The sequence below is a fragment of the Marmota monax genome, unplaced genomic scaffold, assembly GCF_021218885.2.
Source record: "Marmota monax isolate L192 unplaced genomic scaffold, Marmota_monax_Labrador192_F-V1.1 WCK01_AAM20220418_F8-fsc00010, whole genome shotgun sequence".
NCBI lineage: Eukaryota > Metazoa > Chordata > Mammalia > Rodentia > Sciuridae > Marmota > Marmota monax.
The window spans coordinates 23,009,394-23,033,470 of NW_026692321.1; the positions used below are offsets into that span (position 1 = coordinate 23,009,394).

The following is a 24,077-nucleotide window of genomic DNA, read 5'->3' on the forward strand; positions in this document are numbered from 1 at the left end:
CATTATGAGTTCACCTTGATGCCACCAAGTTTAGGAGAGGAAATTAGGAGCAAAAGGACATTCTTCTGGGGAGCATGCCAATATGTAGGAGACAAATAAGGAAGAGGAGTGGAGAGTCAGAGTTAAGCCTGAGAAGTGGGAAACAAACCCAGAGAGAAGAAAATTAGACACCAAGAGAGAAGGGGTGAGGAGGGAATGGTGAGGTGAGGGGATGGGGAAGTCTTGCCAAGCCCCAGGTGAACCTTGAGGTGACTGAAGCTCCAGCTGGCAGCTTTACTGAAAGCCTGCAAGAAACCTAGAACCAGAACCACCCAGCTGAATCGCTCCCTAACTCCCGAACCTCGGAAAATGTGTGAGCAGCCAGCAACTGTCCGCTGTTGTGAACTGCTAAGTAGTTGAGAACTTTGTTACACAGCAATAGGTAACCCATACAGGAAGAGTCGTTCCAGTGGAGCAAGGGGGTGGAACCCAGGACACACTTAGACTAAATGGGGATTTAGACAAGAGGAAATGGAATAAGAAAATGTGGAGAACTCTTTCACAAAACTCTATTGGGAGGAATTGATGGGTGATTGACCAAAAAAAAAAAAAAAAAAAAAAAAAAAAAAAAAAAAAAACCAAGGATATGGCAAGAAGGAAGAGTTTGATTGTTTTTGTTCTTTAAAGGGAAGAACTTAATCTTGCTTTTATTTGGAGAAGGAAAAGCCAATAGAGAACAATAGTTTGGAGACAGAGACCACATAGAGATGCTGATGCATCAAGATTTCTTGCAAAGGCGGAGGAAGAAGAGACATTCTCCTGGAGATGAGCAAGGGACAGTGTGTGGGGGCACCTGAAACAGCAGGAGAGGAAGAAGCTGAACCCTATTGGCTCCAGCATGTGCGATTCTGTCTCCTGTTGGTTCTAGGCCATCTCTGTAAGCAAGCTGTCTCTGACCTGACTAATCTTTTCAGGAGCCAAGAACTTTTATGTGATCCCTATTCTCCACCCAGGGGGAAAAAATTAGGGACCTTGATTATCACACTGTAGGTAAGAGAAATTCACAATTTGGATAGTTTCAGTTATGTCCTAAGTATCTAATTTTACATGATCAGAGCTAGATGTGTTTAAGAGTGTAGGAGACAGATTCTTTTGGGGTGGTTGACTACTGCAAGTAGATTGATCGTCTATGAAGTCAAGTGATCATACTATAGCAGTACTTGCAGACACGTTTAAAGCAGCACAATTCACAATGGCCAAACTATGGAACCTGCCTTGGTGTCCATCAATGGATGAATGGATAAAGAAAATGTGGTATATGGAGTGGTATATAAATGTGATATATAAGACACAATGGAGTTTTATTCAACCATAAAGAGGAATGAAATTATGTTGTCTGCAGGAAAATGGATGGGATTTGAGAGCATTATATTAAGCAAAATAAACCAAACTCAGAAAGTTAAGGGGGTCCTATGTTTTCCCTCATATGTGGAAGCTAGAGAGGAAAAAGGAGAAGAAAGATGGGAGGTGTCATGAAAACTGAAAAGAGACAGTGGAGTAAAAGGATCAGGGAGTGAGAGGAGGGGAGGAAAAGAGTAAATACTGAGGAATTATATTGCTATATGGCGTGCAGGTACCAATGTGTAACAACGATTCCCACCATTGTGTATAATTATAATGCACCAATAAAAATATGGAAAAAATGAGTTTCTGTGAGAATTATAATTAAGTCCTTTAGTAAAAATCCTGCACCTGTGATTTCAACCTCATCAGTTCAGGGTTAACAATTCTCTCCCAGGCTGACCTTCCCCTCCTCAGGGCCTTCACCCGGTGGGCGTTTTCCTCCACTGGCATGCTCTGCACCCTGCCCAGTCGCTGGGTTCTTCACGACCAAATGACAAGCAGTTCCACTTCATTTCCTGACACTGTCCACTGACTTTGACATCTTTTCCCTGATTCCCATAGCTTTTCTTTGTGCCTTATTAGTTCCTTAGATTATTGCCCCACTTACTCTGCCAACGTCTCTGACTCAGAGCTATGCCTCATTGACCTCAATGCTCTTAGTATTCAGAATAATGCCTGGCACATAATAATCTGATTATATGAGATACGCATGTAAAATGCATTTAACATAGTACTTGACACAAGGTAGGCTCTCCTTTAGCATTTGATTTCCCTTCTGTGGTTGGAAGGATGAATGGCTATACGAATAGACAGATGTAGGGACTGACCCACAGAAGAAGAAATTGGGCAGTTTTGCCTGTCCCTGGAACATGCAAGCAAGCACAATGCTGTCTACCTTAGGAATATGTTACTTCAATTTTGCATATCTATGGGGAACACTTGAAATGATTGCACTGAAGATCACTGTCAATTCTGACAGCTGTCATTCATCAGCAATTGGTTTTAAGGGCAGCCTGATAAAGAATATCTAGTCTCTCTGCAGTGCCAGTTCTTGGTTTCAGATACCGCTGTGGCTGGGTCTTTTCTACTCAGACCTGCCAAAACGAGGAAAAGACCCACAACCAACTGCACTGCTTAAGAAGCAAGACTATAAGAATTCAGAGAACTCTTCCCACAGAATTCGTCTTCATTAGCAACTCTGTGAGATCAATCATGCAGGTGTTCATTACAGGATAAAGCTCTGGTTAAATGCCATTCTGCCAAAATGTTATGTTAGTGCTGTTCACTTTCCTCAGGGACAAAGTCACTTGTGTTTATAGTTTTATTCTTATTGGACTTAGAAGGAGAAGGAAAGAGCAGGGGGTGCATGAATGTGCTCTTCCTTGACTTTATCTCTGTTTACCTTTCCTCATCTGGAAGACTGAAAATCAAGAACAGCCCAGGTCAAGGGGATCAAGAAGGCCCCTCGGCCTGCTTTCGATGTCATCCTTAGCCCAGTCTGAAGCTGTGTGACCAACTCAGCTCACTAAGTTTTTGAGAGAAAAACTGCAGCGATACATGGTTTTCTTGCTTGGAGTTTTCCCTCTGCATAGTTTCCTGGACAAGCTGTGACAGTCCAAAATGGCTAATCTTGGGGGCTCCCAGGAGACGGCATAAGGTCATCTCAGTTGGATAACAGCTGATATATGGATCCGTTCTCACTCCCCAGACCCAGGTTCACTTTTACAACAATACAGGCACCTTGAGGATAAAAATGGCATGACAAGCAAGAGAGGCCGGGCTTCTTCTAGCACCTTCCTTCTTTCCCCCACCCCAGGAAGCATCCACCGGCCTAGGCAGCCTCTCGCCCATTCAAAAGGCCACAAACTGGTCCTTTCAAAAAAGGCTCAATTAGCAAAGGAGCATTCGACTATTCTGGACGTCAGGCTGCAGCGGAGGGGAAAGGCAGGCTGGTCATCAGGACCACATTGTGGGCCACGACGGTTGCAAAAGTATTAACAATAAATTACACAGGAGAAAAGAGTTTGTCCCTCCTCTACGTTGGTAGACATCAGGGGAGCTTTGAAGGAGGAAAGGAGGCTGGCAACGGGTTCTAAAGAAGAATTGGGTTTTCAAAGTCTGAACGTTTTCTCTGATAAGAGAATGTTGATCCCTAGTGGGAGGGGGGGTAGAGAAGAATGAAGGAACTTTGGATTGTGCAGAAGGGAGTGAGGGGAGGGGCTGTGGGGGTGGGAAGGACGGTGGAATGAGACAGACGTCATTACCCTATACATGTATGACTACACTGCTGGTGTCACTCTGCACCATGTACAGCCAGAGGAAGGAGAAGTCAGGCTCCATTGGTGCACGATGTGTCGAAATGCATTCTACTGTCATGTATCACTAATCAGAACAAATTTTTTAAAACTTTGTTAAAAGAATTTTGTTTTGCTGAGGAAAAGAAATGGGGAGTGGGAGACATTTCTGGTTTGTCTGGAAGAGGAACAAAGACTCAGAGGGGAGGATGGGTGCAGAATATTTATGTGACAAGAAGGAAGTAGAGAGTGGAGATGGGCCTCCTAGGATCAGAACCCAGTCACAGCGTGAGGCCTGCAGAGCCAGAGAGATTGTTCCTTTTTCTTATCTGCCGCAGTGGGGCAGGGGGTCTTCCTGCGCTCTCCGTTGGTAGACTGCTGGTGCCTGTGGCTGAGTAGGAGGTTTCTGATGGGCATAGTGGACGTTCTTGGTTCCTCTGCTCCAGCCTCAGCCTTACTGGACCCAGGCACTGGGCCATCGTGATGGGGTCTTCTCAGCCCTCCTGCTCCAAACCCCACCCTTCTGGAGCCAAATTCTTGTCTGTGGGGGTCTTGGGCAGGAGGGAGTTTCCTGCCCTGCAGGCTCCCAGTGGATGCAGACCACTTCTTGGCATCCCCACAGGATTCTGATCCCAAGGGGGTTTCCTGCCCTCTCCACTGGGGCAGATAGCTTTTGCATCTACCCCTCCCGCAGCAGCAGCAGCGTAACTTTGTCTAGGACTCAGGACAATTTTATGACCTTCCTCCAGCAGCAGACAGCTAATGCTTGTCACTAGGCACAAGGCTCATGGAGGGAGTTGGTGAATTTTCTGTCCCTTCTCCAAAGAAATAATGTTTACTTCTTTCCCTTTCCCTGGGGCAGTATAACCAGGAACTGGGACTGGGGATAGGACAGATTACTGAATCTCCTCCTTGCTGGTACCTGTTTTTCCTTATCCCCTCCCCTGGAGATAAAGGGGACCTTTATTTACTTGGGCCCTCAGAGAAGGCATAGGTGGGGGGTTCCTATGCCTCCCCCCAAAACTCTTCCATTTTTAAACTTTTCATTATTAATTAATTAGTATCTGTTTATTTACTTATTTGGTACTGGGCACTGAACCATTGAGCTACATCCCCAGTCCTTTTAATTGTTTTATTTAAGAGAGGATCTTGCTAAGTTGCAGAGGCTGGCTTTGAACTTGCAATCTTCCTGCCCCAGCCTCCCAAGTTCCTGGGATTACCTGTGTGTGCCATAGCACCTGGCTTTGCACTATATTTGAGAAAGATCTGGAAGACGATGAGTTTTTATGACTGCACAATCAAGAGGGTCTTTCTTGGGTCTCATTTGTCTTGTAATCTACAGGTGGAGGTCTGGGTCAGAGGCTAAGATCTGATCCTGACTGGCCTGAGACTTTCCCAGACTTTCCCAGAGCATGAAAGTCCTGTGTCCCAGGGACTTTTCTGTCCTGGGCAGATCAGGATGGTTGGTCATCCTTGTAGAGTCATTTGTGACCAAGGCTCCCAGGGGTTCTAAAGGCTCATACAAGGCCCCACTCAGCTATTAAGAACTCATTCACTTTTTTCCTACTCTTATTGCAGTTCCCTCTTCCTTCTGTACTTTGCCCAAAGTGAAATGGTTGATGTGCTGGGCTCACCTTTGGGAATCCTGCTCCTTGGTTGCTTTTCTATCTCAGTTCATTAAAGGGCTCTGCAATAGCCACGACTGTAAATTGGCTGGATATTTCTCATTGTTCGGCTTTCCGCACACTAAGTGGGAACAAAACAGCCCCTTTACTTTTACAGAATTGAACTGAGGCATTATGTTACAGTCCTCTCAGGAGGGCATGATAAGAAGCTGGACAAAACTGACCACTGCATTTGTTGTAAAGGTGTTCCCCACATCACAGTGAAGAAATGTATCATCAGCCTCAAAACCAGTCATAGTCAAAATCTCAGGACAGGTACTTCCTTGGTTTTGTTTTGTTTGCGTTTGATTTTTAGTCTCATGAGCTCAGTAAGTTTACCTGGTTTCGTTTCTTTGAGGATTCAGCACCCAATCGACTCCTCGCTCTTAACCACGTCCGTAATCTCTGGCTGTGCACTTTTGCTCTCTAGCTTTACCTCTGATTTTATTAATTATTCCTATATTTGCATATCTCCACTCATCTATTGACAGTGCATTCGGTTATAAACCACCACAAAGAATATTTTGATAAAACAATGTCTAAAAGACAACTCATCACAAAGGAAAGTATTAATGAATGAATGAAATTTAATTGGTATTGACTTTCTAGTCAACATTGGAGAGAGAAAAAAAAGAAAAGCATGCATCCCCATCTGGAAGGTGGCTTTGTCTGGAGCCCCTGGAGAAGAGGAAATGGCCGTGGGTAGGATGGATGCTCACTCCTCTGGATGCTCCCCTCTCCCTACTGACCTCATGGCACTGGATGGCACCACACACTTCCCAGAACCATGACTTCACCTCTTTCTCATAACGGTCACTGCTATGCAAACTGAAAACCATCTTTACGAGGTGAGCTGACAGAAATACAGTTAAATTATTTATCATGAGGCACAACCATATGGCTTGTGTTCAGCTTCTCCCTGAAAATGGAGCTCAAAGAAGAGTTCTCCCTCCCCCTCTCTCTCGCCCTCGGACCTCTTTTGCTGGAAGGGTAAGGAAAGGATCAGGTTCATGCAGTTTGGCCACAAGGAAAGGGGAGAGACCCACTCCGTTGGGCCGGGCCCTCTCCCGAGGCTCCTGCCTTACTTCATGGCCAGCCTTGCCGTGTGGGGCCCCCACAGAACTCCTCGCCTGTCTTCACTGCCCCCCGTGCTCCTCCTGCCATGTGGGAGGGGATACTGGACACCCCGCTCCCCACCAGCCTCTGACTGCAGCCTACAAAACCAAGCCTGGAACCCTGCAAACCCAGGAGCCAGCACAGCCTGGTGAGCACCTTAGCCCTCCCCACCCAGATACTTCAGTCACCCAAACTCCAAACTGAGGTCAGTGGGAAGAAATAAGGAACAAAACAAATGGAAGAGCCTGATAAGACCACAACTCAGTGAACTTGGGAGGGAGTGAACTTAGAAACGAACCTACTCTACAGGCTATGAAATCACCCCGGCCCCCGTATTGGCAGCTGGCTCCAGGCCTCTTTCTTTGATCAGAGGAGAGTGCGTATGCTGTAAAACCTTCAGCAGCCTTCTCAAGGAGGATCCGCTTTACTTTTGTTTTAACCCTGCATGTTTGCTGTGCCTGGACTTCTGCCCACAGGCTCTTAGGGAATCAAAAGCCGGGAAGGAAGGAAACGACTCTCCTTGAGTCCATCCTTCACACACCAAGAGCTTGCTGGCTGGCCGGTCTGCTTCTCGGTGAGAATGCCATGAGGTAACCTCTGAAAGCCAAGGCGGCCGGCAGCTGTAAAACCCCAGGTTTATTTATTTGTTCTTGGAAGAGTTTAAGCCACTAAATCACTGTTTAGTTGCAAATTTTTCATTAGCCTTTTTTTTTTTAACCTTTTAGGATACAAGTGGAGTCAGGGAAGCTCTCGTGAAGTTAAGGTTGAGATAAGGGGAGTTTGTGAACAGAGACCTTTTCCATACTGAACACAAAGTTTGCCTCTAACAACCAGGGCAGGAAAACCACTCATTATGGCAAATATGTTCACGGCAAGGGCACAGGTTTGTTTTTAACCCTGCAGATTTGCTCTGCCTGGACTTCTGCCCACAGGCTCTTAGGGAATCAAAGGCTGGGAAGGAAGGAAATGACTCTCCTTGAGAGAGACACCCTCAGAGTGGCAGAAAGATTGCTCACAAGCAAGGGCAAGATAACAGGTGTGTCTGAATTGAGGTCCGGTACTATGATCTGGCTATTTTTCTCCTGAAAAGTAGCCAGATCATAGTTTTTATAGAAATCCAAGTGGCAGCCCCTAAAGGCCAAGCAGCTTGTCTAGTTCAACAATATCCTCAGAGCAGCCGGTGTAGCTCAGTGGTAGCACACACTTCTCACACACTTGGTATGTGTGTGCGCCGAAAAAGAAATAAAAACTTAAGAATATTTTCCTCCCACCCACTAATGTTTTGCATTTAGTAAATATCTAATAAGTGAACATTGAATGAGTGTGTTCAGACCCTGGAGCCTCTGCTGAATCTCTCTTGTAAAAGTTTTCTGTATTTAAGAGAAAAAAAACTTCTGATCTTCCACGGGACAAAATGAGATTGCTGCCCAGACCACTGTGAACCCTGGGGATGCAGGTTTCATGCAGGGTTTACATTTGTTTTAACCTTGCATATTTTCATACCAAGGTGTCAACGTCTCCAGCTATGAGCCCAAGGGGTGGGGCTAGCTGATGTTGAAGGGCTGCTTCAGCTTTTTAAGTCTAAATTCTGAAAAACAAATAAAACACAGCATCTTCTGCAAAATCAGCAGAAAACAATTTCTCCATGAAAGCTTCTTCGACAAGAACAAGACAGAGTACCTTATTAGCTGAGACATCATTGTAGTATTTTCACCAAAAGAACTGTGGAAACCTCCATTGGCTTTATTATATTTATTTTTATTGTATTTTTTGCTTTCCATTTTTAGGAGAGATGGGGAGAAATACCTCTAAGAATGAGCATACATTCAGACTTCATTATTATAGTTAATCCATATTTCTATTCTAGTCCTAAACAAATAAAACTGGAGTTAAAAACAATGGCCCTACAATACTGACAATAACTCAATTATCCAGAGAAAATTTCAGATTACATGGAGTTTGTTCTATATTACATATTACATTAAGAAGATATGTAATAATGCTAACTTGGAATGGCAGTAAGATAGGAATTTTGTGGGGATTTACACCCAAATAACGTAAATCACCTAAATGAGTCAGGATCATGGACCTGAATAACATTTTGGGAAAGTGCCCTCTTGTGGCAAAAATATGGAATTGCCACATAGCAGTTTTGTCCTGATATCAAAAGTACTAGAGGAAGGGTAGCTGTGATTTATCGGGCATTTAATACATTTCAGGGACTGTCCTGGGTTTTTCCTGGAAAAAAGATAAAGGATTTAATAAAGGAAGTGTCAAGGTATAAGAGAATTAGAAGTCTTTTATTTCAAGTGAGCTCAAGCTGTCATTTATCTCAGTGAGTTCTATGGTTCAGATCTTGAGTAGCCCCAGTAGGCCCATGTGCTAGGGGCTTGGTCCCTAGCTTGGCACTACTGGGTGTAGTAACTCAAGGATATGGGGCTTAGTGGAAGGTCTTTGGGTCACTGGTGCTATGCTTTCCAAGGGATTATGGGAACTCAGTCTCTTTCCTTATTTTGCTTCTTGGCCAGGAGGTGAGCCTTAGTACCTTACCGCATGCTCCTCCCTAGAGCCTCACCACAGTCTCAAAGCGATGGCACCAGGCAATCATAGACTAACATCCCTGAAACTATGTGCCAAAATAAACTTCTCCCCTCTCTTTTTAAAAATGTTTCAGTGCTAAGGATCAAAGTAAGGCCTTCCACATGTGTTAGCACTCTTCTACTGAGCTACACCCCAGCCTAACTTTTACTCTTTATAAGTTGATTTATCTGAGGTATTTGTTATAGTGACAGAAGACTTCACACAGTTTTCTCCCTTGTGTATACCTGAAAACAGCATATTTTCTCACTCCTTTATTTATTGTACTTCCTTGGAATTCTGAACTGTGATCAAGAAACCTTGTAAGTCATACTTCATTTCCTGCTCACAGTTCCCTAATTTCAGGTTAGCAAAAATGAAAAGAGAAGACCCAAAAAAAGGAAGCAACACACACACATACAAAAAAAAAAACTGGTACAGGAGATGGAGAGAAATACAACTTAATACATTATAAAAACCTCCAGAAGTCCCAGGATCTTTAATTCAAACAAATTTACTTAACATCTGTGACTTGAGAGGCATTTAATGAACAGGAAAACACGTATTTATATCACTACAATTTGTATTTTTCAGTTACCTACTCTATCCCCATCTCTTTCAAGTTCTCTATGTGTCTTACACAGTCAGTTTCTGTATGTTAGCACCACATCTGATAAAACTGGTGGTCCATTCTCGAACGGTTTGTTGAGTAGTGCCAATGCTTACCACAAATCAGGCCTAGGAGACAAACATGTGCACATATTCAGATTCTGAGTGCTCAGCCCTTTCCTTTGAGTCCAGCACGGCCATGCCCTCACAAGACGCTGCAGATTCAAATGCATATCTGCTACTCAGTCCCAAGTTCTCATGTAGGAATGCAGGCTGTGAGCCTAGATCCTTGGAGTTGCTGAAGGGAACTAGAATGGCAGAGTTTTATGCAGAACTTCCTAAGTTTTAAATTTTAGAAATTTTAAATTTAAGGAAAAAAAAAAACTAGGTGTGAAACTGTAAACATGATGAAATAGATCTTCTGCCCAGTTGTTTCTGTCTGCCGTTCTCATCTTCTGTCCTTGGAACCATGAAGGCTGAAGTTCAAGCCACCCCTGGGGCACATCTTCTTGACAGGCATTGAGCACTGTGAGGTTGAAATTCCAGAAAAGGAAAGCTGCTCGGGATCTGTTGTTGTCTTTCCTACCTTTGTAGATCTCATCAGGACAAACACCACAGGATCTTACTCGTGAATTTCCCTTATTGGTTATTCTCATTTGTTTCCAAGAACATGAGAGTTTGTGATGTATATTGCAAAGCACTTCTTTACTCTCTCAGTAGCCATTTGGGGTCATATTCTTTTCTTTGTCTCTAAAATCTGAACTTCAGGCTGGGGATATAGCTCGTTAGTAGAGCACTTGCTAGCATGCATGAGGCCCTGGGTTTGATCCCCAGAAACATGAAGCAAAAACAAAACAATGCAGCTGACCTTCAAGAAGGTCACACTAGTTTTCTGGGTTAGGTTGATATCTCTAATGGGGACTGTGGAATCTTCTGGAAGACTGAGGCACCCCTTGATTAAGACACTGTACAAATTTGAATTTGGGTCAATGTGTCAGTATATTTTTGGCAATGTAAGGAGGCAGATATGACTCTGCCTTTTCACATCTTTCCTAATTAACTAAGGAAAAGGGAGATGTGACTAGGTTTTCATTGAGGAGTAGGTGTGCTCTGAGCATGTGTGGCTTTGGAATTTAATCCTCTGCTACTCTGCATAGGTTTAAAATGTATGCCGTTCATAAATTCTATAAGCACTGCCCTCACCCCAAAAACTCTTGGCTACAGAATTGTCCTGCATTGATACAGAGAAGGAAAAAGCAACAGGTACTGGGATTAGCCAGTAAAAAAAAAAAGGAAGCTCTACACTTTCTAGGAGGCATAGCTAAGAAGAAAATGTCTCCACTTGGAAAATGAAACTCCAATAGGAGATCAGGATAGATTCTGCATCACGCAGAGTCCCCAAGCCAGTTGGCAGAAGGATAACTACCACATTTTATACATACATACTTATATAATGAAACTTTACAAATTATAGTTTCAACATCTTGAGAGTCAGCATCTTGGTATTATGGTAGCTTTGCTCCTTTTTTTATTTGGTTTCTTTAAAAGATGAATGGAATAAGGGCTTTCCGAGACTTGGGATAGTCCTCAAACATCTTGAGGTAGAACCTAAAAGACAGGAAAGGAATAATCACAAATACAATGGAACAGCAGCCAACAGTCAAGGTCATTGTGTCTGAAACCCTGGTTATAAATTGACCTACAGTTATTTAGGGCCTGGCTCTTCCAGGTGGCCATTTGGGTATCCTTTTCTCTTTGTTGTAACCCATCTCTTATAAATGTTGACAATTCTTATGTTGAGAGTTAAAAAGGAATCACCAGTGACAGTGGTGATGGATGTACAACATTAACAAACACACCTAATGCCACTGAATTTTACACTTAAGAACTGTTAAGATGGCAAACTTTAAGATGTGTATATTAATTTACCAGAATTTTTTTAATGTAATGGAAAGAAGCACCATTTGGGTTCAGCTGAGAAATACAGGGAAACCAAAACTCCCAAAGACAATGGTCAAAGTTAATCCCAGATGGTTGGCCATATTCCCAGGAAAATATTCCTTCATGAAACCTAGGAATGCCCTTGTGTGATGGGTTCAATTCCCTCCTCCCCAAATATATACTGAAGTACTAACTCCCAGCATCTGGGAATGACCTTATTTTGGAACTAGGATCTTTGCAGACATAATAAATTAAAATGAGGTCATGCTGGAGCAACCTGGGCCTTGAATCCAATATGACAGGTGTCCTTAAAAGAAAAGGAAAAGAAACATAAGACAGAGACACACAGGAGGGACAGCCACATGAAGATGGAGGCATAGGTTACAGTGAGGCTGACACAGGTGCTGAGAGTTGGGACTTCAACTTGTTTTGGGGGACAAAATTGAACTCATACTACAGGGGCACCCAGTATGGCTGGCCACTACCAGGAGCTGGGATGAGGCAGGAAAGGATTCTTCCCTTAAGCCACCAGACAGCATGGCCCTGCCTGCAGTGAATTTCAAACTGCAGTGAATTTCTGTTGTTTCAAGCCACCCAGATTGTGGTCTTCTCTTATGGCAGCCTTAGGAAAGGGATGCATCTTGTAAAAAGCCTTTCTTCTTAGGTTAGGTAGGTCAAACCAACCTCTTTGCAGAATGTGCACTGGTTGGCTTCCCATTCTCTAGGGTCTTCTCAATCTGCCTGATTGACAGATTGGGTAACTCACTGGAGTTGCAGGGCCCTTGGAGGAGTTCCATCATTGGCTGCTTTTTCCTTGGCCCATTTACTTTCTTGACTGTAGTCTCCAAGTTTGGGGTTTTAAACATCCATCAGACCAGTTTTACCAGGTTTAAATGGGAGTAATGGGTTTTAATTTTATAGTTACCCCTTCCATTTAATTGGGGATCAATATTAGCACTGGAAGTTAGCCTTATTTCATGTCTGTCCCATCAGTGAAAGTTTATTATCTCAAATTAACTCAGGTTGTTCAATTAGAAAGAGTACCTCTGAAAAACATTAACGGGCAACAGCTGTAACGTTTTAAAGGAAAATACAAATTGAAATTACCAATAGCAGAAACATATTTAGTTTGGATAATGGCTATGATCCAAGAAACATAATTTTTTATAATTCTAAACCTTAGTTATATATTATATGTCCTGTTTATTTTGAGATCACAGTCATCTTTATGACAAAAATTTATCCTTTGAACATAACTTTAAAGAGCTTAAGTCTAGTCTACTTTGAAATCATCTTAACACTGAGTAAGATGAGAGGCAGAGTCTTGCTCAGATGAGGCGGAGCTCTTGACAAATCTTACATATAAGTGTTTTATTTCTGAAGCTGATCTTTACCTCTTTTTTTAAATCCCATTTTACAAAGTTTTTATAAACTGTATCCTGAGTCTATATGAATGTTAGTTAACATAACATTATATCTGAAACATGAATCAAACAAAAGCTAAGAAAGCTTTTAACACCCTTTTGTGGGAAAGTGGCAAAATGTTTTTATGTTTCACAATATTAACCTTTAAACAGATCAGGCTTTCAATATCTTTCAAAAGTACATTTAAATTTTCACCACAGTATAAAAAGTAACATGAATTTTACATATACCTTATTGATAACAAGTTCAGTTACAGAACGTTAAATGATATAAACAAGTCCCCAATTAAATCTGCTATTTCTATAAGTCTAAAATTACCATTACAGACAACATTAGTTTGGAGAACACCAAAGTTTTGTAAAGTGCCTTCCTAAACTTTATATTTTAAAACCTATACTAAAAGAACGTAAATGTATTCAGTATACAAAGAAGAACTAATAGTTAGCATCACATTACACAAATGCCCTTATATTAATTAGGTTTATTTTCACAATAGAATTCAGAATTTGCAGATAATTGCAAGCTTGTAGACTTCAATACTACTAGCAAAAATCAAGGATAGCCTTAAATCTCATAGACATTTAGGGAATGGTGTTAATGATCAGAACTAGACTTAGTCAAAGCAGATAGATCAGATAGACATAAGCCAGTTTTCCCAATGGCAGTGTGACCCTTTTATGCCAGATAAAAGAGAGCTCTTATTGGATAAATCCACATGAACTTTTATTTTTTTGAAGTATTTATTTTTTAGTTTTAGGTGCACACAACATCTTTATTTTTTTTAATGTGGTGCTGAGGATCAAACCCAGTGCCTCACGCATGCCAGGTGAGCGCATTACCACTTGAGCCACATCCCGAGCCCTGAACTTTTATTTTATAAACTTTTACAGAACATTTAGATAAAGCTCAGACAAACATATTTAGTTTCAGATGTATCTGTCTCTAGTATTGCTCTCAAGTCTTGCACTAATTAGCTCTCATCAGTGTGAGGTTTTTCAACAGGCAGAATAGGCACAGTAGATGTCTGGCAAAACTGAAGCAATACACATTTTAAACAATTGTCCAGAACAGAATGAATCCCCATTAATGCCTCTCTCTTAAGGGTTATTTTATTTTTTCCTGGGACAAGTTATTTCCTCCTAAAACAAATCTTGGTTAGGATAACATTGATCACCTTTCTCAGGGTCTCTTTGGCCTAAAAGGTCTTACTTACTTCTAGTAGACCTCCAGCACAGCAAGTCCTGTTTTCTTTTTCTAGAAGTTGTTGCTTTGGGGATGAGAATGTTATCTGTACATTTAATTTACATGACAAATTTTATCCTAAGAGAGGGATCACAGTCTGTCATATACAAAAAAAAAAAAAAAAAACTGTGCCTTAATCTTTTTTTCCTTCCAGTTTGCATTGAAGGGGTTTGAGCACAGGTATTGTTGTTTGACTAGTCTCCCTTAGCATCATCATAACGCCATCAACAAGTGAGTCCCCCACTGTCCCACTGTCAATTGCACCCAGAGTCTCTCTCTTTATATGCATATACATCTATGGCACTGTGTCCAGTGAAGGTCACATTGACCATTACAGAGATTTTTAGGGACCTGTCTCTGCAGAAATCATCAGGGCCCAGACAGAGATGCTTGCATACATGGCGACTCAGGAGGCCCTTGTATTTTAGCTCTGTGGGCAACAGGCAGGGTTACACCCAGAAATGTCCCCTGTCAGATGTCAAATGTCCCCTGGGTTACCCTGTCAGATCTTAAAAGAGGAGACTATTTTGTCCCCAGGTTACAATTTAATAGTGCTGGTACCCATTGCCAAGTTCTTTGTGACTGGCAGTTTTTACCATCCCCATCAGCCCCATAAAATAGATAGTGAATCAATGAGTGTAATGGGTGGCAAATAAGGTTTTTTCAAATGTAAAGGCAACCCTGGAAGGTTAAGCATTTGAGTCCACTTCTTTGTCCCAAAGTGGTGGGAAAATTGAAATGGGGGTGGACCTAAATGCAGGTTACAAAAAGTAACTTAAGGACTAAAAGTACCCAGCCAAATAGAAAGTCATGGGTCAAGCCACTAGCCTTGGTACTTTCCTAACATCTGTATAGCACAGATCCCAACAAACAGCCCCAACACGTTTTAGTGTCTGTTCAGCATGGACTCTGGTCAATGCCTTTGTCCAGAAGCCTTACGTCTCCAGACTAGTGTCCTCAATGGGCAAAGCTTTCCACCAGTTTCCCCCTCACATCCTGGGGAATTTCACTTTTTCTCCTCTCATTCAAAACTAATTTTATTTCTTTTATTTTTGTCCTCTGCCACCATCCACGGATTTCATTCTTTGAACTGATGAGACAAGAACCCAGAAAGAAATCAGTGAGGCCTACAGCCCACATAGATTTCATTTGTCTGCAAACTGAGCCTTGTTCTCAAACTCTGATTTTATTTCCATGGGCAAAGAACGGCTGGAAAGCAGGGTAGAGGCCAGGTCCTCTTTACCCATTTCTCTATAGACCAGGCAGCTTTCCTGGGATTTTTTCCCCCCTTATCCCAGGACTGGTGTCCCTGACCCACAGCAGGATGATTTGCAGCCGCCTGGGGCCAGGATGAGAAGCAGTGCTTAGACTGTCAGCACTAGGTTGAAAGGAATTAAAAAAAAATTTTTTTTTTAATCCTCTTTTGGTGTCCTGCTATATCCACACATTTGAGGCAGCACTTTTTTATATCCAACTTTGGTTTTGACTGTTAAGACTCCTTATTATGTAATTGCATATGTTCTTGTACATACAGAATCTTTCACTTATTTTACCTCTGACAGACCAACTCCCAACTGCAAGATTGTACAATAATTCAGAAAACCATTCGAAGACCAGATTGTTACAGTAAAACGTCATCTTTTTCTTAGGTTTATATCTATAGGTGACCCATTCAGCCATATGTTTCCCAAGAAACAACCTATAGGATCAAAACAGTATTAATACCCATGTCTTAAAGGGCCAGAAACAGATACAAACAAACAAAAAATAGAGACAGACAGAGACAATCCCCAAACCATGTCCAACAGATGGGAACCTTTAAAACAGAACCAATAGAGGAAAATCCCCCAAAGTTCCCAACTCCCACTTAACTATGACTTCTACACCACCGGTGCCACAGATGTCCCACAAAGGGGAAACGTGTGTAGAATCGAGGGTCTCAGTGTGCACCCCGAGGGAGCTTACTGAATGGCCAAGGTGTCACAACTTTACTGTGCTCAGTTTACTTTTTCTCAAAGTAGACCAAGATGGAGAAATCCATATAGTTCAGGGAAGGAAGGTGGGAGTTCCCTGAAGCAAAATGTGCTTCAGCAACTGCTGGAACAATCCCTCAGTCCCTCCCTCTACTCACAGGAATAGCTTCTTTGGTTCAACTCCAGGTACATTTGCCCATCTCCTAACTTCCCAGCAGTCAGTTCTCAAAAAAGTTGGCCTTACATCCTCAGCATGGAAGTTTGGTTGCTTGGAGTGCTGGGCCTGCCCAAGAAAGCCGGAGTGGGGGCTGCTCTCGGGTCCCACCTGGGTCACCAATTTTGTTACCAAAAGCTTGGTCCTTGTCCCCAATGCCAATTCATGCCAATTTAATCATGAGGACATGGTTTTGAGTAAAGGAAAACAGAAGGTTTAATCCTTTGTTAGCAAAGGAGAAACACTGTGGTTCTGCTCTTCAGGGAAAACAGAGGGCTTTGAAAGAAGCTCTTCAAAGGCTCCATTCCACGTGTGCCCTGAAGGTGTGTTGAAATTCACTTGTTAATTTGGGACACAGTCTCTTCCTAGATCTTCTAGTGACATCTCCTTCCTATGAAGCACAGATAACTCAAGGTAATCTAGTTCCCCAGGTCAGGAAGAAGGAGAGGGAGAAGAGAAAAAGAAAAATATGTCCCTTTAAAAATAAGCAGCAGGGCTGGGGTTGTCGCTTCATGGTGGAGTGCTTGCCTTGCACGTGTGAGGCCCTGGGTCCGATCCTCAGCACCATATAAACATAAATAAATAAAATAAAGGTATTGTACCCATCTACAACTACCAAAAGAAAATCTTAAAAAATAAAATAAATGAGCAGCCAGGGCTATATTCAAAAGGTAAAGTGGATCACTGTTTCAACATCCTCTCTGGGTCTCCAGGAATCACAGGCTTTCTCTTTCCCCAAAAGCCATTTGGGGAAATGGATATGAAGGTCACACTCAGGTTTAAAGTCAGATAACAACTTCATATGTCACCCTTTTTCCTTCCAGCGATACTTTCAGTTATCCCTTTTTGTCCCCACCCCACCCCTAGTGGGGTTAGTGAAGCTGTAGACGAGACCTGCAGAGGAAAGGGTCTAGATGCCTGCAATCCCAGCAATGACTAGCAGAGGGGACAGTCCAACAATTGCACACTCCACACAATTGCTTACTCTACCTTACCATAGCCTTGGCTATGAGAGATGGAGAGGGGTAAAGGAAGGAGGACAGTACCAGAAGAAGCCCAGCATTGGAAGATTCCAGAACAAATAATCCTTCTGCAGATTACAGGACTCTGTGATTACCTGAACTGTTAACACCAAGCCTTGAACTAAAACTAGCTCCCAAAAAGAACATCCACATAGACACCAAGAGTACTTCTTCCCAGAGGTTCTTTATCCAGGCTGTACCTCAGAATTATCTGCAATCCTTTGGGAGGTGCTGGCCCTGGTCTCCCCAACAGAACACACTTCCAGAATCATGGAGGAAGGGGACTGGGGCATGGAAATGAAGGTGACTTCTTTTGTCTCTTAACTCAGTATCTACAGCTTACTTACTGCCAAGTAGCACCCATCCCCAAGCACAGAACCCGGGTCAACAGTCACTTGCATACAAGGTGCCCTTGCTGGGAAGGCTTCTTCAAAGGGTAGACACAGCGGCTTCCCAACTGTCACCTTAGGGGCCTCCATCTACATGGGTTTGTTTTTGCTCTTAGAAAAATATTTACTGCTTGGGTCATCCAGTTAAATTGCAATGACAGCAAAATCCTTAAATTTCAGAATTTTACAGCCCAGATTATGGTATCTAATTTACCTTAAAAAAAGATAAATAAGGTTTCTAAATCAGACTCCCTGTGCTAGAAGGCATGTCTGGAGAGGAAAGCTACCTGGGTTCCACTGCGTTTATTGACAAGTTTACCTGTGGTGATGAGAAGCTCGCTGGCCAAGGTAACAAAGTGAGAAAAAGGCAAACGCAAGTCCTGGAGGGGACCACGTGGCCAAGGCATAGCCGATCCATTCAATGATCTCGCCAAGGTAATTGGCTCCAGAAACATATGTAAACAAACCACCTGTGTGCAGAAGAATCAGAAGGTCAATGATCAGAGCTGCATCCTTGTGACATTGTACCCCTCTATGTGTTGTTCCAGAACACATAAAGGTAGCTAGAACAAAGGTGGGGTTGGAGACTCCCATTACAAGCACAGGAGCTTTGTGGGGTTCTCCTGGATTATTTGTTCTGGAATCTTCCAATGTGTTAAAGGATTACTGAAACTGATCCATTCCCACCTGCTTATCTGTTTATCTCACACCCTCCTTTCTTGGGAATAATTAGGATTTCAAACATTCGGCATCTTCAAAATATTCAATATCTCCAAAAATATATACCCAGGTGCTGTATAACAATGCTTTAGTCAACATCAGATTGCTTATACAATGGTGACCCTTTAGATAATTATAGTGAATCATAGCCAGTGTAATCTCATACACAATGCACTACTTGTGTATTCATGGTGACGTTGGTGTAAAAAAACCTACCACACTGCCAGTCATATAAAAGTGTTGCACATTAAATTATGTACAGGACGTAATTTAATAAACTACTGTGCTATGTTCATAAATTTACTATGCTGTATTATTTGTTATTTTAGAATACCAAAAAATTAACTGTAAAACATTCTTAAGCAAGTATTCCCCAAAAAACAAACAAATCATTTTTATCATAGGAGATTAAAGCTAAATGTGTGTTATTACATGTAAGACTTTCCAAGGAGACAAGATATGAAGGTGGAAGGCATGATTTCAATGATTCTGAACCCATACAGACCTACGCTAATGTGTGTTTGTGTCTTAGTTTTTAACAAAAAAAGTTTGAAAGGTAAAAATATGCACAGTTAAAAAAAAATTAAAAGCCGGCTAGAGCCAAGGGATTTTAGTAGGCTACACTATCTAGGTTCTTGTGAGTGCATTCTATGATGTTGACACAGCAATAAAATCTTAAGCTTCATTTGTTAACTCAGAAAGGATTACACTCTAGGTGCAGAACTATCTTATCTACTACAACTAGACTGCAATCTACTCCTACCCTACCCACGCCTGGCACCCTCTTCCACATTCAGGATATTGTGATCTTGCTTTCTGATGATTCTTGTAGCTCTATTGAGCTTCAGGGTATATATGAGAAATGCAGATGTGCTGTGGAGGGAACAGGGAGTGGAGGAGAAGACAGGAGCAAGCCAGGACTTGTTGCATACTTGTGCATTTGATACTCTATCTCCACTTGTCAGAGCTTAATCCCTGGGACAGGCTCCAAGGGAGAGTGGGAACCTGGTGGGGTGGGGAAGGCATTACCTTGTGGAATCCTGTAGGTGATTTCTCCAGGCTTCCTGAGTTGGCGCAATATATAGTCACTGTGAATGTTGATTCCCATTCCCAAAATAAATAGGAAGATACCTTGGTAAATAAGAGAGAAAGAAAGTTGAAAAATGTGTCCTGATTTCGATATGTTTCAGACATGTTGTTTTTGTTTGTTTGTTTGTTTTCTAAAAAACGAAGGAATTAATGTAGGAATGGTACTCAGATATGGTCCCAAGTTTGGGGGGCGGGTGTGTTATTGTTCCCTAAACCAAAATGTTGACATACACCGTGATGCATGTCAGGTGGAGACAGGAGGGAGAAGAGAAGACAGCAAGAGGCAACAACATTGTGCCATACTTAAATAACTAATCAAATACATGAAAGAATAATAGTCAGCCTTGGGTTCATTCAAATCAACTGGTTGGCTAACTCAACAGGCATTCTACCTTCCTCTTTTTTGTCCACTATAGAGGCTGAAAATCTGAACGGTGATCAAATCCCCTAACTCTGCCTGAAAATGTAAGGGGGAATCTTCTAGGGACTTTCTTGGATATCTTTTGTTTTTCTGATAAAGGGAACAGACGGGACCAATGCTTCTACTTCCTCTTTCATCCTGACTCGATTGCAGATGTAATATCTTGAGCTGCAGCCAGTGTCTTGCAACTATAAAATGACTAAAATGAAGTCTACAGGTAAGACTACAGGTAAGAACAGTAGAGCATTAACATAGGAAGTGTCTGGGTTTTTAGTGGCATCAGTAAGCCACCAAAGGAACACAGAAGACAGCTTCCTTTGGAAACTTCTTGTTATGTAAAAAATATGAACATAGTATGTATACTCTTCATAGCTTTTTCATTTAATTTAACCACATATCCTGAAGGTGTCTCCATGAATATCATCCACTGGTACAGAAATAGTCCTGGTCTTGGGTAAGAAGTTCCAGGATCAAGCATGCTAGGTCCTTCATCCCAATGGGCAGTACTACAGTCCAGAAACATTCTCTGTCCCCACCTAGAGGCCCAACCACACTTCTCAATAAAATGTGTTTGTGCAGATCAAAATTCAGCAGGCAAAAATCAAGAAAAGTTTTAAGTAAAACAATCAGATCTAATTTCACTTAATTTGCTATGATGTGAAATCATGATTTTTCTACCTTCTCTTATCAAAATACCAATGACCTGGGCTGGGGATGTGGCTCAAGCGGTAGCACGCTCGCCTGGCATGCGTGCGGCCCGGGTTCGATCCTCAGCACCACATACAAAGATGTTGTGTCCACTGAAAACTAAAAAAAAAAATAAATATTAAAAATTCTCTCTCTCTCTCTCTCTCTCTCTCTCTCTCTCTCTCTAAAAAAAAATCAATGGACTAAAAGAAAGGTGACCTACCTAGGGCAGGAGGAAAGCAGGGAAAAGAGAATGCACAACAGTGGGGGATAAAAGGAACCTCGGACCAGCTGTCTGTGTGCCCTACAGTAAGTCACTCTGAAGATCGGCATTGGAGGTGTTTTTATGCATTACCATGAATTGAACTATGTAAGGAACAACCATCAACCATCTGTATAAAATTCCCCTAAAATCAGCATCCAAGCAAGAAGGGCTTTTTCTTCTAGCAGGCTTCTGGAGTAACTACCTTCCTTGCCTCAATATTTTATCTTTCCAACTTAACTGACCGGTCATAGGGTAAGCAGCCTGACTTGTTCCCATGACAAATTTGGTGAGCCAGCCAGGAGGACTGCTGCTTGTGGCACAGCCAGCGCCCAGGATGGGGGAAATCTCTGTACTAACTCTAATAGCTGCATTACCCCTTTTTATTCTGGGAACTCGCCCTTGTTTTCATCATTCATGGTGCAGGCTGACCAAGCACCTTGTGTTGATGCAAGCAATTGGCATTCAAGTGTTCCTTTAGTAGGCTCTTAGGCTGGGTAAGTCACTCTGATGTGCACACTGGGACGTCCCATTCTCTGCCATCTGGGCACTTCTGCCATTTACACTTGGTAGCATTTGTATAGGTGAGAATCTCACCATTTTAGCATTTCAGCCATTTGAAACTTGGTACTGAAAGGCAGTTGAGATCATTGTTGGACTTTGTACCCAGTTCTGGATCTCTGGTGCCTTTGAGCATATGTACTTACATGTCTCTACGTGTAAAAAAGAGATGAGATGCTAAAGAGCTCCCCTGCCCCAAGATAAAGAAAAGGAGAGAGAAGAAGAAAAAAAAAATCTTTTAAAACTCAACCTCTGTGTGACCTGAAAATTTTGGGTTAATTGTATGTCTATAATAATAAAATCTCCTAGGAAATTCTATTCAAATTGACTTACAGATAAATGAGTGAGCAAATGTGTTCATTTAAATTTATTGGTAAAATAAAAATTAAAATCTCTTCAGAATTGTAAGCATACATTTTTGTCTTGGTATCTATCTGACCAATCAGGATTGTACTTTTCTTTGTTAGATGTTTAAGATAAAAAGTCCTTTTTATACTGAAGAAAATTTAATTAGTACAAAAAAGAGATATTTTGGAACATGTAAAATAATACATTTAGTTTTTCTTGTTTTGTTAAAGGTATGTGTATATATGGGGGCAAGGCATTCCATGTATCTGAGTTTTATCTAAACATCACTCAAAAAATTGTAGAGTTGAAGATACGACGATTTAATTCATGACATGTAACCAATAAGTGTTCTCTTTTACACAATAGCCATCACATCTGAATGAATGTATAAAATGGTCATTACTAAGTTGTGATTTTTTTTTAATGGTTGGAGCCAGATTTGAAGGGTTCCTTTAGTTTTTCAACTTCTATAGAACTGTTTGAAAAGCAAAGCAATACTATCATAGTTATCCTACCAATACATAGGTTTTCTTTAAAAGTAAAAGCCAAATTGGTGTATTATAAAGGACTTGCATGTATCTGTGGTGCTGGTTATTACTGGCTATCTTGTACGTGAAGTGCATTTGCATTCCCCAAGTGTACAAGCCTTAAGCTTAGGAGAGTACTTTACCATGTTGATGCCCTCCAAATTAGACTTGTTGATAGCAATAGTCTTTACAGGTTTGTGTTTGTGTGATTTTAACTGTAGCATTTCACTGCTCCATGGCTTCCATCTTTACATGAAGATGACTAAACATGCCCAAACGTTACATTCCAAGCAGTGTTGTAATGCGAGCTCCCTTCGTGCTTGGAGCATAAAACTTGCTGCTCAACCATTGGTAGCTTATTTTAAAACTGTGATGTTTTTATTCTTTTTCTTCCTCCTTTCCTTCTCCCTGTCCCTAACAGCAGGAGAAACAAGATTAATACGTTTCCCATCCCAGTCTAAGATTTGTGTTCCTTGTTCACTAAAAGAATAAACTCCAGACCTGGGAACTGGAACCATGGTATTAGAAGTCAAGGCTAGGAGCACAAGCCTAGAAAGCTAAGCACATTGCTTTAAGAAGAACTCAGAGGAAGGAGGGTAAATATTTACACTGACTCAAAATATGCTTTCATAATAGCATTTGCACATTCAGCCATTTGGAAAGAGTGATCCTCACTGCCAAAAACAAGAACATTAAACATGCCCTTAAAATACCAGCATTGACAGGGGCCATGGCCAGACAAAAGCAAGCAGTAATCATGCACTGTTCCAGTCAGCAGAAGACTGGCCTTCCATGGGCAGGTGAAATCAGGCCAATATAGCCACCAAAAGAGCCACAAAGAGCAAACTGTTTATCAGCTCCCTGGTACCTCAGCTTGAATCAGACCAGTCTCCTTACATTGATGAGGATGGGAAATGGGCCACAGAGTAGAGTGTAGGCTCCTGGGATAGCGCTGCCAAGTGGAAAAACAGGATTCCCATGGGCTCATCCTCCTGCCTGAAGCACTGGTCTGGCACCTACATGAGAATGTTCACTGTGTAGGGAGCACCTTGGTGAATGTCATCAGGCCCTCATATGAGGGTCACAGATCCAGCTGCTTAGTGGCTAAATCAGAACTGTGTCATATATGCCCAGAACAATCCAAAGACTGAAAAGCAGCTTACTGTAAAAGGAACACAGCCCTTCAATGATTGGCAAGTAAACTGTATTCAAATACCCATTCCCTGGGAAAACTTCAGATATTTGCTTGTAAGAGAAGATACCTTTTCAAGATGGACTGAGGCTTGTCCCATCAGAACAACAATAATAAAAAGATTTGAAAGTAAAAAAGTTCTCTTGAAGAAGCTGATGCCAAGATATAGATTCTTTTTTGATAAGTACCTTATCTAATACTCAGATCATATTCTGATTTCCTCAGATGTCTCCCAGATCCCCCTTGGAAGTGGTTTGTGCAAACCAAGGTCCAATGTAAGGCCACATTTTACATCTGGATGTTATGTCTTTTAATTTTGACTCCTGCCTTTCTTCTTCTCCTCCTCCTCCTAATTCTTCTTGTTGTTTGTTTGTTTGTTTGTTTTAGGACTCTCACTCATTGAAGAGATTAGACCGTTGTC

The 24,077-nt window shown here is 41.8% G+C and overlaps 1 protein-coding gene across 1 annotated transcript in view; it reads right to left on the reverse strand.

The window, feature by feature from the left end:
* Nucleotides 1-9,532: 9,532 nt before the first annotated feature.
* Srd5a2 (steroid 5 alpha-reductase 2) overlaps nt 9,533-24,077 on the reverse strand; it is a 61,454-nt gene continuing 46,909 nt past the window's right edge. Inside the window, exons 3-5 of the mRNA XM_046441712.1 lie at nt 19,599-19,700; nt 18,169-18,319; nt 9,533-11,251 (exon numbers count right to left, since the gene is read on the reverse strand). Of these exons, the coding sequence (XP_046297668.1) occupies nt 11,185-11,251; nt 18,169-18,319; nt 19,599-19,700 (320 nt within the window). The 3' untranslated portion in view covers nt 9,533-11,184. The remainder of the gene's footprint in view (nt 11,252-18,168; nt 18,320-19,598; nt 19,701-24,077) is intronic.